Here is a 14089-nt window from a genome sequence, read left to right as displayed (position 1 = left end):
GCCACAGGTTTGGATGGTCGTTAAAATGGAGAGATATCTGACGAGAAACATGCGTTGCATCTGAGACAAACGAGGCAAATGCTGATAATAAGGCAAAAAGGAAATACGATGAAGTGTATCTTGCTCTTGGTTTCACGGTGAATGTGATAGGAGATGAAAAGAGACCGGTGTGTATTTTATGTTTGAGAACTCTGGCAGTTGACAGTATGATGCCCAACAAATTAATAAGACACTCAGAGACATTACACCCCAATGACATCCATAAGACACTTGACTTCTTTCAAAGAAAATTGGAGATTACCGTCAGCAGGAAAAAAAATAAAAGCTCTAACCTGAGATTCTGGCGTTTCTGGCAAAATACATTTATATTTAAAAATGAACTCAGGATTTAATGAACGATATCGCGTTATTCAAACTAAAATCGATTTTACTCAGAAAATCTATCATCGAAACCCACCCCGAGTGAGTCTGGCTGGTGTGGAGAGGGAGCATCCACTCATGGATAGAAAGCTGTGGGCATTCTGCTTCCATTTGGCACGTCCTACCTCTGTGAGATGGAGTGAGCCTCACTGAAAACAAAGTATAGATCTAGGTTGAACATTGAACATGACTTGACAATGGCGGTATCAAGCCTGCAACCACAGGCTCAGTGCAGCCACTACGAGTGACAAGTATTAAACTCTCACTAAATTATATATTTTTTCATCTCTGTTCATGAGTTTCTGGATTTCTTTTTTCATAAGACTAAGACTGAACTTTATTTTTGCATTTCTGGCAAAGTTCACATTCTGTGTAACTTGCTGCTTTTTTGAAGAAGTGGTGCAGACTAATGACACAGTCTAGTGACAAAAGTTGCAAAGTTGTTTGAAATGAAAGTTGTTGTAGTCTGAGGTGGTAGTCTGTAGCACGGGGGGCCCCACAAGGAACAGTACTTGCCCCTTTCCTCTTCAACCTGTACACTGCAGACTTCAGTTATAACACAGACACTTGCCATCTCCAGAAGTTCTCAGACGACACCGCCATTGTGGACTAGGCGTCAGAGGGAAACGAACTGGAATACAGGGGGGTCATCATCAATGACTTTGTCAGCTGGTGTGAACAGAACCATCTTCATATCAATTCCAGCAAGACGAAAGAGCTGGTGATTGACTTCAGCAAGAAGTCCCCCCCTACATCAGTGAACATCCAGGGTTTGGACATTGAAATGGTGGAGGAGTACAAATACCTGGGTGTTCACCTCAGTAACAAACTGGATTGGTCCGCAAATACAATTCCCCTTTACAAAAAAGGTCTAAGTCGTCTTCACCTGCTATGGTGGCTGAGATACTTTGGGGTGAACAGGACTCTTTTAAAGGCGTTCTTCTACGACACTGTGGTGGTGTCTGCTATCTTTTATGCTGTGGTCTGCTGGAGTGGTGGAATGGCAGAGAGGGACAGGGGGAAACTTAATAAACTGATCAAGAGGGCCAGCTCTGTCCTGGACTGTCCACTGAAGTCCATCAAGCAGGTTGGCGAGGAGAGAATGTTGTCTAAGCTAACATCCATCATGGACAACACCTGCCACCCCCTGTATGAGACTGTACTGAGCAGCCTCTACAGCAGCCTCTATTACATGGTTATCTCACTCATCACCAGTTTAATTGACATATCATATGTTTTTAATTGCTGCTACTCATTAGCAGCTTGTTTGTACACTGTATATTTCACCAGGAGCATTTATACACCCCCCACACTTATGTACATATCTCTGTATGTATATCTGTGCATACGAATTTCGGTTGCTGTGTATATAGGACTACTTTGTGTCTATATTCCTCTTGCTATAAGAGCTGTGTGACACCCAAATTTCTAATTCGTGGGATAATAAATGTTTATTCTATTCTATTGTTTGTTTAAAAGAAAAATGAATGAAGAATTCATTGTGAATGTGCTTATTATCAGAACAAAGTTGCAGCTAGGCTTTTCTGTCTTTGTTTTGTTTTTGTCTGTGGCGTGAAAATCTTTCCTCCTGCATGTAGTGAATGATGTAAAAACGTTGACAACCACTGGGGCTTTGACAAATTTGCTATAAGGAACACATCAAGCCATAAACTCATATACTGAGGAAATGCTTTAAAGAGGCCTAAGAAAAGACTAAAGCTGTCTTCTGTAACAAGTTCAGAGTAAAAATGTCTAAGCTCAGACTTAAATGTGTCTGTTTTCCATGAATCCCGGTCAGTCTGTTGCAAGGTAAAAGCATGATTTAATATTGGTAGCCAACTGTTTAATGATAGAAAATATTTTCTTTGATTGAGGGATTAAAGTAATTAGGCCTAGCCAATACTTTCCACGTACAGTTCTTTGTAAGAAATGGGCTATCAGACTATTTCTGCGTATTTTTCTTCCTTTTTCTAGAGTTCCGTTTTGATTTGGATTGTTTTCTATAACTGTCCTGTAGGGGGCAGCCAAGCGGTGAACGGCACCGACACTGTCGCCTTATGACGCAAAAGAAGCCAGTGTCCGGGCGTCAGCCATCTTCTCTTAAATTGTCAACCGAGCTCTTGGAGCGGTCTGCTGTTGGACAACAAAAGAACAACAACAGCGATCATGGGAGCTGTTTTGGGTTTGTGCTCGATGGCAAGCTGGGTCAGTATCATTCTTCATTTGACTGTGAGAACAGTTTTAACAGCGACAGGACGTTTTAGCTGCCTCGATTTAACAAATGTTGCAGTGACTGCGCAGGAGGAAAATGTCAGGCCAACACGATGAGCGTCTGTGGCGCAGACATACTAACATCACCGTTTGGCTCATAACACACTTTAGTGATTCAGTTACTGTGAGCGTGTTACTGCGCTTTTAGTTAGACGGAGCCGATTATGCGAACCATCGCCGTACTACCTCCCATCCAGCAGGCCTGTTGATGTTCATGTTACAGTGATGGCTCGTAAACACACTGTCCGTGAAATGAAAACACCGGGGTGTGACGTTAGCGCAACCTTGTAAACACAGTGCGGTATCCGCTGCACGCAGCAGGTTCGTGTCATGTGAAACGGACAGATACACTTACAGACACGAGGTGCTTCTAGGAACTAAATGATTACCGTTATTCCTGTTAACCAATGAGCTTTGAAATATCTGTGCTTAACTCTAATACTCGACTTGTTCCCATGTGTGTATGTAGATCCCGTGTCTCTGTGGCAGCGCCCCCTGTCTGCTATGTCGATGCTGCCCCAGTGGAAATAATTCCACAGTGACTCGCCTCATCTATGCCTTCTTCCTGCTTCTGGGAGTGGCTGTTGCCTGTATCATGTTGATGCCTGGCATGGAGGGCCAGCTCAAGAAGGTACGCAGTGTTCCTGACATAAAACTAGCCTTGGAATATCTCCTGCAGCACAGAGATGTCACAAGTTATGAAAACACTCTCATGGATATTTTAGTTTGTTAAGGCTTTAACAGGATTCTGCAGTGAGAGTAAATATAGTTTGGTTCATTGCTCCTAATTATGTAAGACACATGGTCCTTGTTTGCTGTTAAGTAGCTTACCAGTTGTTAATCACCGTATTCTCCTAATGAGCCATACCTGCCCGTTCCAACTGTTAAATACTTAAATATGTGTGATATTCACACCAAGAGAACTATACACGGCTGTGAAAATACTGTGATCTTTCCTCTCACGTGGTAACTGTTTTTATGTTGATCCCTACAGTGGCCTCAATCCCCTTTTTTCTGTTTGTGCAGCTTTGTTGTATAATATCGGCTATAACAAAATAATCTGGTGGGATGTTTGGAAAAAAGTTTTAACGGTGTTCAGTCGGCCGTGTTTGGAAGCTGCAGTGCTGTGAAAAACCTCATTCTTTGGGGGGTTTTTTTGTTTCTCAACTAAGCAAGTGAGACAACACTCTAATACTAGAATAACTGACAAGTCAGAAACACTAAGATAATATGTTACATTTGAGAACAGTTTAGTGGAAAATGTCAAAAACGAATAAAAAGGCATTTCAAACCATTAATCCGATTCTTCAGTGCTGTTTAGATGGGCGCCACCTCTTGTCATTCATCATCAACACGTTATACTCAAAATAGACACCAAAGAGGAAAAACCCTTCCGATAAACCAATGTTAAATATGTTATGGAAACATGTTCACGAATTATTAAAATAGGACAAATGAACATCTGAAAAACTAAAACTGTAACTGAACAGTGTGGCACTGCATCATGAACGATGCACACTGTTTGAAAATTCATGACAACGACTTCAATAAAAGTTCAAATCTAAAAATAAGAAAACAACAAATTTTGCAGCCATTTTTTCCGTTTATTGAAGTCTGGTCGCGGGGGCAGCAGCAGGGGAGCCCAGACCTCCTTCTCATCACCTCCTCGAGGTTATCCGGGGAAACATCCAGCCATTGGTGTGTCCTGGGTCTGCGCTGCGGCCTCCTCCGATATGACGCGCCCAGCTTAGACACCTTACCCAGGAGGTGACAGCTTTAGCCATCTCCTTTTTGTGTAGAGCTGCAGCTACTCTACTCTGAACTCCTCCATAATGATCCAACTCCTCAGCCTCGCAAAGGGAGAGACCATCCGCCCTTCGAAGAAAGCCATTGTCCGCCGTTTGTATAGCTGTCTCAATCCAGGCCATCACTATTAGAATAACAGATTTTTGGTGTTTTTTCAACAGTGCTCCATCTAGTGGCAGATGGCTGCATAACATTTATGATCCAACAATTTACCAGCATTAGGCATCAAATCTGGTACCAAATAGTGACAACGATTAGTCGGCTAGTCGCAAACATCACTAATTTTTCACATTTGAACATTGACAGAGATTATCCAAGTAAATGTAAATTTTTTTAAATGATAATTTGATTTAATGGAAAAGCTACAAATGCTCTAATGGAAAAGTTATTGCCCCTCAAACGTAATAACTGATTGCATCCTCCTTGTTTTGTGATAACTGACGGTGAGTGTACCACATCACTGTGGAGGAACTTTTGCCCCCTCTTTGCAGAATTGTTTTAATTCAGCGACAAAGGAGGATTTTAAGTTCATGACCTTGGTTAAATTTAAGTCCAGGCTTTGACTAGTCAAATGATCATTGGACTGGTTCTTATGTAGCACTTTTGTACTCTACCTGAGCACTCGGTGCTTTATTCAACTTGTCTCTTTCACCCAAGCACTTTTTTCTACGTTTTTCTATGCTGGATCTATCTAGCTCTATTTTTTTCCATTTAACATTTACACACATGCATCCAATGAATGCGGATATTTGGCATGCAGACTGGAGAGATGGAACCACCACTTGCTGTTGTGCTTTGGGTCATTGTCCTGCTGCATAACCCAAGTGTGCTCAAGCACTTTGACCGCTGTATAAGAACCAGACCAATTTCCATTTTCAAGATAGCTTTGTATGGCCTTGTGCAAGCAGTTGTGTTAGTGACATTAAGCAACACTAATTGTCTTAAAACAAAAGCAACTACAACAGATTCAGTTCAGATAACTTTTCTCTTAATAAATGAAATCATCATTTTAAATTGCTCTCTATTGACTCAGGTTATCTTTGTCTAATACTGAAATGTGTTTGCTCTAAAATATCTAAGCGTGACATATCTGACCAAAAGAAAAGTTAGAAAAGAGGCAAATATTAGCTTTGATGTATCCAGTGGTGGTGTTTGTATGACCGACACGTCGTTTGAGTACAAAATGCAACATGTTAAAGGATAATTTTGGCTAGCTCATGTCCAGCCTGCACTTGACAGGTGGATAATTGACCTGTGGGATCTCTGTGGATTTTCTTTGGCTCGCAGTACAGTGCCTCTGTTGCATCCAGTGGCTCCTTTGCCCTTTCGTGGCGGGTGCTGCACTACGACACACCTGTATACATTGTCTCTTTTTATGTTGCTCTAGATTCCAGGTTTCTGTGAAGGAGGGAGGGGTTCGTCTATTCCTGGTGTGGAGGGACATGTGAACTGTGATGTGCTGGTTGGCTACAAGGCCGTGTACCGTGTTTGCTTCGGAATGGCTATGTTCTTCCTGCTTTTCTCTCTGCTCATGATCAAAGTCAAGAGCAGTAAAGACCCCCGTGCTGCACTCCACAACGGGTGAGTCAGCATGTCCATCTTCCACATCATGTCTGCTATGACACAAAGTCAGGTTTTATTGAGATTTGATGGATTGATTACTAGGGCTGGGTATCGTCACTGATTTCTAGAATTGATTCAATTCCGATTCACAAGGTCCCGAATCGATTCGATCCACGATTCGATTTAATTCGATTCGATTTGAATCTGGGAAATTTTGACAGTCAGAAATATTATAATTCAGATCAGTACATTTACATATTTTTGTATCTATTAAAAGGAAGCTGACACACGCAAGACTTTATCAAAGGTGTGAGCATCACAGCAGAGGCCTTTGTGTCAAAGTAGCTGAAGATAAAACACAGAAAAACATGAAGGTGATTTTCCTGGCCTGGGATTTTATAAAAAATATTCTGCAGTGCATCAAAAACGAAAGAAAACCATTAATCAACACATGAACATTACCTCTGAAGTTACAGCTGTTTTATTAGAGACACGGCTAAGCGTTTTGCATTTTGCTTAATTTTAAAAAGTTTAAATTTGTTCAGTATTGAACAGCAGAAATTAGGTTTACTTTTCGGAAGTAAGTAAAAGGGAGAAAAAAAACGTCGGCTGACAGCCTGTAAACAACGGTAGACTTGTGCGTAACAAGCAAGCGAATAATGCAGAAGAGAGAGAGAGAGAGAGAGAGAGCTGTGCATGAAGTGTGATTTTTATCCTGATAAGTCAGCAAAAGTCAGAGGGAATTCATGACGATGTTTATGTGAAGCGTAGTTTGGATCTTCTTTTGCTGCTGGTTCGGTCAATATTGTTTGGAGAGAGATAAAACTAACAGCCATATGATCAGCGCAAAAAGGGCGTAAACACAGCGCGGACCCGCGGATCAGAATCAGCAGCCGTCGGCTTTCAGCCCCGACCGTGTCCGTGCCGTCAGGTGAGAAAGGCGACATCTCACTGATTCTGATCCGCGGGTCCCGCTGTGTGTTTACATCTTTGTGCAGAAGTCGTGTTCCTGCTCTCATTTACTGTCTTAGCTGTTTGGTGGTTGTTGAAATTTTGTGATCTTTCACCTGAGATTCTGGCACTTCGGGCAAAATACATTAATATTAAAAAATCGATTCAGGATTTTAATGAATCGATTTTACGTTATCCAAGCCAGAATCGATTTTAATCAATAAATCGATTATAAAAACCCACCCCTATTGATTACCTGCTTTAAACATGCCAAACATATCATGTTATTAGAACATGTGACAAGCTGGAACGTGTTGTTGTTATAGCTCACATCAAAACTAGCAGCAGGGAGTGAAAGGCCATCTTTACTGCGGAACATCCCACTTAGGACTGCAGCTAGTGATTATTTTCATGAATATAAGAAGCATTTTCAATTAAATTCAGTTTTATTTAAATAGCACAGCACCAGATGTGTTGCTCACAGTTTCCTGATGTCCATCATTGCACGTTTAAAACATGTTACCATTAATGTACTTGAATGACAACATCTGCAAACGTTTTCAGCAGTAATCTGATTGTTAATTTCTTTATGTTCTGTTTGTCAGGTTTTGGTTCTTCAAGTTTGCAGCAGCTGTTGCCATCACTGTTGGATCCTTCTTCATCTCAGAAGGGCCCTTCACTACTGGTAACTGTTTTTGGTTCACTCTCACTTAGTCCAATTGATTACATTGATCATTGATTGCACACACACACCTTGTTTCATTTTACAGTGCACATTAAAGGACAAGAATAAAGAAATGTGAATGTGCCAGATTAAAGCTCTCTATTCATCTCACACTAAACTGGAGGTTTCATTATATTAGTGTCCTTTGTGTGACGTTCTTTCTCTCACTCTGATCCACAGTGTGGTTCTACATCGGTATGGCGGGGGCCTTCTGTTTCATCCTTATCCAGCTTGTTTTACTCATCGACTTTGCCCATTCTTGGAACGAGTCCTGGGTGGAGAAGATGGAGGAGGGCAACTCTCGCTGTTGGTATGCAGGTATGATGACAAGTGATAGAGGATACTCGTGGAGATGACTAAAGAGCTCTGTCTTTGATCTAATAGATTTGAAGTGCAGACAAAAATGTTTTGGTCATAGCTGGAAAAATAGGATTTACTTAAGACTTATTTTTATGTTATTAATTACAACAGTCACAAGAAATAATTAGGTGTACGCTTGGGTGTATTTGTTTTATATGACAAGTAAACAATTCAAGGTGGTGTTTCCATCAGCTGGAAAAGATTAACACAACTCTATGTTAATGAGGTTTCTTTGTTTTTGTATGTTCACAGCTCTGCTGTCAGTCACCACAGTCAGCTACCTGCTGTCTCTGGTGTCTCTGGTCATGTTCTATGTCTACTACACCCACTCTGATGGCTGCACTGAAAACAAGGTCTTCATAAGCATCAACATGCTCCTCTGCATCGCTGCCTCCGTCATGTCCATCCTGCCACAGATCCAGGTTCACACCACTTCTTGTGTACATTAGATGACTCGACATGTTCAGCTTTTATATGTAGTAGTAAGATGCATTAATCATATTAACATGACAGGATATGTAGGGCTTTATTATGAAGTGATGTTATGCAATGTAACACTAAAAGAATAATGGCATGAATTATAGCAAGATGAGTCAGACATGAGATGATGGAGTCATGGAGGTGTCGCCTAATATAATTCAGAATGTGTCATGTATGAAAGTTGTTGTTAGAAATTAGAGATAACTGATGTGTGGTGTGTCATGTACAGGAGTCCCAGCCCAGGTCTGGCCTGTTGCAGTCTTCTCTGGTGACATTGTACACCATGTACCTGACCTGGTCTGCTATGACCAATGAGCCTGGTAAGAAAACAAAAGCTTTTCAGCCTGCTGTGTTTTGCAGTGTACTGGTATGTAGGGCTGCTCGATTATGGCAAAAATGATAATCACGATTATTTTCACTGAAATTGAGATCACGATTATTTGACGATATTTATTTAACCCTTTAAGACCTACTATAGAACCAAGTCCACCAGAGCTTATATTATTTTATTTTTTTTACATGCTGTAGTGCCATTTGTGGGAGCATTTCAAGTTGCTATACATCAATACAACTGTTATAGCCCATATTTTAATAATATGTATGCATTAAGTCCATAGTAATTACATAAATTGCAAAAAAGTGCAATAAACTACAAAAAAAATTGAAAATCGCTTTTGTTTTGTTTACATATATTTCTACTTGGAGAAATTTAAGAGGTTTATCCCTCAAAACTTTAAATACAATAAAGTTGCAAAAAATAGTTTCCCACCACAAGAAATTTATTTTGAGTGTCTTCATAGTTTTATTTTGGAGATACACCAATTTTTATATACTGCAGGAAAAACAAACAATCCTATGATGCAAATTTGCAACGAAAACAGCATGTGCATCATTTCACTGTGGGAAGTGTTACGAACAGCTGACAGGAACGGCAAAGCGTGTTTCTGGAATATTATGTTTTTGTTCCTGCAAGCGCTTTTTATGCAATTTTTGCAAAGCTATATGTGGAACGAAACCGTGACCGAGGACAAGCTGATGGCATAAGATGTAAGTACAACTCCTCCGGTTTCATATGCAAAACAAATTATTGCGCTAGCTTACACGGTTCAGGTTCTACAGGGATTTAAAAATAGTTACACAAAACGGAGCGTGCTGCTTTGACCGGCTTTAATGGGTTAACAATGACTTTAAAAAAATAATATAAAATAGTGTGCAACACCACTGAAGTTTCACACCTCTCTTTTCAACCAACGGCAGTCACTCTCCAAATAACTTCTGCTTAGCTTTCCGAGCTTCCCTCGGGTCCTCTTAATCAGCGGTCTCCACCCTTTTTTGCGCCACGGACCGGTTTATGCCCGACAATATTTTCACGGACCGGCCTTTAAGGTGTCGCGGATAAATGAGGGAGGGGCTAATAATAGGCTCAGTCATTTTTAATGATCGTTGAAAGCCCAGATCGTAATCGTGATTAAAATTCGATTAATTGAGCAGCCCTACTGGTATGTGCCCATAACTGACCCCCAGACCCAGGCCTAGCCCCACACACACAGATACACGTCCGTCCACATCTACCCCATGCTCTGACGTGAACGGACAGGTGCCCGCCCAAAGCCAGCAGTGATCCCGGAACGCTGCTTTGAGAATCAGTTTGACACCAACGGATTTCAACTTTATTCTCAAACTGATCAATAATAGTTTTTATCTAATGTGGGCCTGTGTATTTTTGGGATGCTTCATGCTGCATCGATCTATTGTGTGATTTATCAGTTCCATTCTCTCCACATGGTCACACTCTACTTGTGAATATGGGTGTTTCTATTGGTCCAGATAGATCCCACAAGGAAAACTGTTGTGTTAGAGCAGCTGGACAAAGAATAAAAATACTGCAGTGTACAATAAACAGAGTGCCACAGATGCCTAGTGCGGACGCTAATAAATGCACATGCAAAGATTTACAAATACAACAGTGATTTTTAAAAAAGTAGCAACGAAGTTGGTTTAAAAGAAACAGTAAAATTAAGACTGACGTTTTGCAGAGTACTGCAAATTGTGTTGATAAATATGTCCACTATTAATCTAAGAAACTGCTGCATGAAGGTATAATACAAAAATATGTGTGGGATGGTTTGGCTAATAGGTGTGATCTGCTGTCGTAGAACAAGTAGTTACTGTACTGTTCTCTATAAAACAGTAGGAATGAGTTTCTGTAGTGTTGTTTGAGGCAGCGGGGTTGAATCACACTGAGGAAGAATGAAGGAAGGAGCTTTGCTGCCTTCGAAGTGTGGAGTGATGCTGGCTTGTCCATAATGGAGAGCAGTTTGTCCCTCACCGACTCAAAGCCTACGGACTCTGGCGCTGATGCTTTCCGCCAGCAGACAACAGCAAATTAGATGGCCAGACTGGTAGATCACCTCCAACACATTAAAGGATCTGAGCTTCCCCTTCTTATAAACAGCATCAATGTAAACTACCAGTAGCTCTCCACTGTTTCCACCTCCTCACCCATGATGTTGATGGGCCTAGCTGAAGACTTTTTCTTTTGGAAGTCAACTGCCATCTCTGTTGTCTTGATTACATTCAGAACGAGGGGATTTCTTCCTCACCAGCTCTCTGTACTCTGACTCCTGCCCACCCTTAGTACATCCAACCAGTGTAGTGTCGATGGTGATCCAGTGCTTGTTGTTAGGAAAACTGCATACAGTCCTGGTTGGGACGATCCTCACAGAAATGTATACAGTCAGTGATGTAGTCTGTGATGCTATAGCTATCATTTCCATTTGGATCACAGAACATGTCTGTAGTGTCAGAGCATTCCTGCAGGGCATTGCTGTCTTCTACCTCTTCACTGGGTTGGTGGCAACAGGAAGGAAAGGAAGTACAGGAGCACACTAAGAATATAGATGGATAGAACACCTTCCTGAATGCTAAACGCTACTGATACCACTGACATGTAGTGCATTTGAATAGACTTCAGTGGCTGTGCAGATGACGGTAATTAGATAATTAAAGAATCTCTTCTTGTCTCTCAGACAGGAAATGTAACCCAAGCCTTCTGGGCATTATTGGGCTAAACACCACAAGTCCTGGCAGTCAGAACCATGTGGTTCAGTGGTGGGATGCCCAAGGGATTGTGGGATTGATCCTTTTCCTCATGTGTGTCCTTTACTCCAGGTATGGAACTCCTTAATTATCTTTGTAATTCTAAACTTGCAAACACCCAGACAACTAAATGGTTCATTTACTAACCCGCAGGCTGTCTCTTTGTGGATAGCACGATTCTAACTGTAGCCCTCTGTTTATTCGTCAGCATCCGCAATTCATCCAATGCCCAAGTCAACAAGCTGACTCTGACCAGTGATGAGTCTGCTCTCATTGAAGATGGGCCTCAGACGGACAGCTTTGAGGAGGGAAACGGCCCCAACAGAGCTGTGGACAATGAGAAAGATGGTGTCACGTATTCTTACTCTTTCTTCCACTTCATGTTGTTCCTTGCGTCGCTCTACATCATGATGACCCTCACCAACTGGTATAGGTAGGTTTCACGCTGTAGGAGACCTGTATAAGTCTGTCTTTGTACTTTATATTTGTTATTTCATGGGTTTTGTCCACAATAAGTTTAAAGTTGCGCAGTCTTCCATAGTCAGAGACGTTACCTTTGCTCTGGATTTCTTACCTCATATGTGGGGTTTAGGTCCAAATAAGGCACGTTTTGTGTTTCTGCTAAGGTATATTATTTGGATAGAAGCAACTAGTCCACTTTGTTTGTGTGTGTCCGCAGCCCTGACTCCAAGTATGAGGCCATCACCAGCAAGTGGCCGTCTGTGTGGGTGAAGATCTCCTCCAGCTGGATCTGCATCGCACTCTATGTGTGGACATTGGTGGCTCCACTGGTCCTGGTCAATAGGGACTTTGACTGAAACTGCACACTGTCCCACTGCTCCAAATATTGAAGCTTTCACCTGTGTTTTGTTACTGCAAATTAAGAAACTTAGTAGTTAAATAACATTGCATGAGTCAGTGCTGAAGGAATGGTTGTTTATTGGCTCTGGTGAGTTGCTTGTATTGCTGAGTGTAGCTACATAACCAGAAGGTGATGAACTAGTCAGGACGTTCATGTGTTTTGTTTTGTTTTTGTTTTTTCCAGCTGTGACTTCAGCCCATTCTCATGAATCCTTAACAGTTCATTGCAGTCATTAGTATATCCTGTTAAACCCAGTGACGACTTGCACGTTTTTCTTTGAAAACTCGACGTGATGTTAACAGTAGTTGTATCTGAAAAGGTTCCTATGATCCTGCGTGCACATCAACTCTGCACTGTAATGTTCTGTATGCTGTTTCCTGTTTAAAAAAGGGAAAAAATGTTTTTATTCTTTTGAGTTGTGCATGAGCAGCTGTGACATTTAGAAGCAAGAGTAGGTTCCCACTGGCTCCATCACCCTGCGTGAGCAGTGTTGTGCATATGTGTTGGTGTAGATAGTTCTTCTTTATATTGCACATGTCTGCACACGCTCAGCTAATTGAGTAACAAGATGCATTCTTGTTTTTGTTGCTTCTGACTTGCTTTTTGATAACATTTGTGGTTTTGACTGCTTGACAAGCTTCCTGATAAGTTCTTGCGTAGCGCATTAGCTTGTTTCAGACATATTGTGGATGTGTTTGACTCTCATCTGTGATATTTTTTTTTCTTCTTGACCTAACAGTATATTGTAACTGATTTAATAAAAGAAATATGGGCGGGGGGAGTCAAGTCTAATTTGTTGTTGTTTAGCTGGGTCGTACACAGTTGTCAGCTTCACCATTATTTGGTAGGTCCACCAAAACACTCATTGAGCTCTGAACCTAAAGGTCTCCTGTGGTAATGTGTCACACAGTGTTCAGTCATTTGTTTCCTGAAAGGAAATCTCATCTCATCATGCTTAATACCATTAAATCCAAGCTGAAATCACAAGATGAGATGGCAGTAACATGAAAAACCACCAGGGTAGTGGCAGGAAACTCTAAAGTTATTTTTCTATTTATAGGCGTTTACATTTATCTTCAATTTTGCTCACTTCTTTGTAGTTTGCGTCCAGGCAGTTAGACCTGTATTTTATTTTTTTAAGTGCTCATCAACGACAGTTTTCCACTTTCTGGATATCTTGCAGTGTTCTTCAGTTTATGCAGGCCGTGTACCAAAAGATTCAGGTGGAAATCTTTTGTACCAAATATAATCTTCATCTATAATACAGTACTGCGCTCTGCAGATATTAATTTCAACTGCTGTAATAAAGGAATGTATCAAATAGAGGACAAATAAAGTGCATCTCTTCTCAGTGCTTGTATGTCAACATTTGCAAAGGATTCCTTTTGTTGCAGTGAGGTGTAGAGCTCATCAAGTAATTATTGAGTATTCCACCAATTAATCAGATAAATCATTTTCTTATTAATGAACAATAATAAATATTCAAAAGGTGAAAATTTCCATTTTAGCTACGTCTGTCTACGTGCCCTAGTTAAATGTAACTTCAATGCAAA

At 41.0% G+C, this 14089-nt stretch overlaps 1 protein-coding gene across 1 annotated transcript; it reads left to right on the top strand.

The window, feature by feature from the left end:
• The first annotated feature begins 2477 nt into the window (after nucleotides 1-2477).
• serinc1 (serine incorporator 1) lies at nucleotides 2478-13328 on the top strand. The gene is made up of 10 exons (XM_085432970.1): nucleotides 2478-2625; nucleotides 3161-3322; nucleotides 5885-6078; nucleotides 7617-7696; nucleotides 7916-8053; nucleotides 8348-8517; nucleotides 8805-8895; nucleotides 11605-11746; nucleotides 11883-12107; nucleotides 12354-13328. The coding sequence occupies exons 1-10, from the start codon at nucleotides 2587-2589 to the stop codon at nucleotides 12490-12492; spliced, it is 1380 nt and encodes a 459-aa protein (XP_085289096.1). The 5' UTR covers nucleotides 2478-2586; the 3' UTR covers nucleotides 12493-13328.
• Nucleotides 13329-14089: the final 761 nt, after the last annotated feature.

Source organism: Copadichromis virginalis, linkage group LG15, assembly GCF_057382275.1.
Source record: "Copadichromis virginalis isolate Kocher_CV1m ecotype Utaka linkage group LG15, C_Virginalis_male_GT1.1, whole genome shotgun sequence".
Taxonomy (NCBI): Eukaryota; Metazoa; Chordata; class Actinopteri; order Cichliformes; family Cichlidae; genus Copadichromis; species Copadichromis virginalis.
This window is presented reverse-complemented; position numbering and strand designations above follow the sequence as displayed.

Bases quoted from the DNA above. Each gene is read 5' to 3' on its own strand.
- serinc1 (XM_085432970.1), top strand. From the start codon at position 2,587: ATGGGAGCTGTTTTGGGTTTGTGCTCGATGGCAAGCTGG. The intron at 2,626-3,160 runs GTCAGTATCATT...GTGTGTATGTAG, and splicing joins TGTGCTCGATGGCAAGCTGG to ATCCCGTGTCTCTGTGGCAG. The intron at 8,896-11,604 runs GTAAGAAAACAA...CTTGTCTCTCAG, and splicing joins TGCTATGACCAATGAGCCTG to ACAGGAAATGTAACCCAAGC.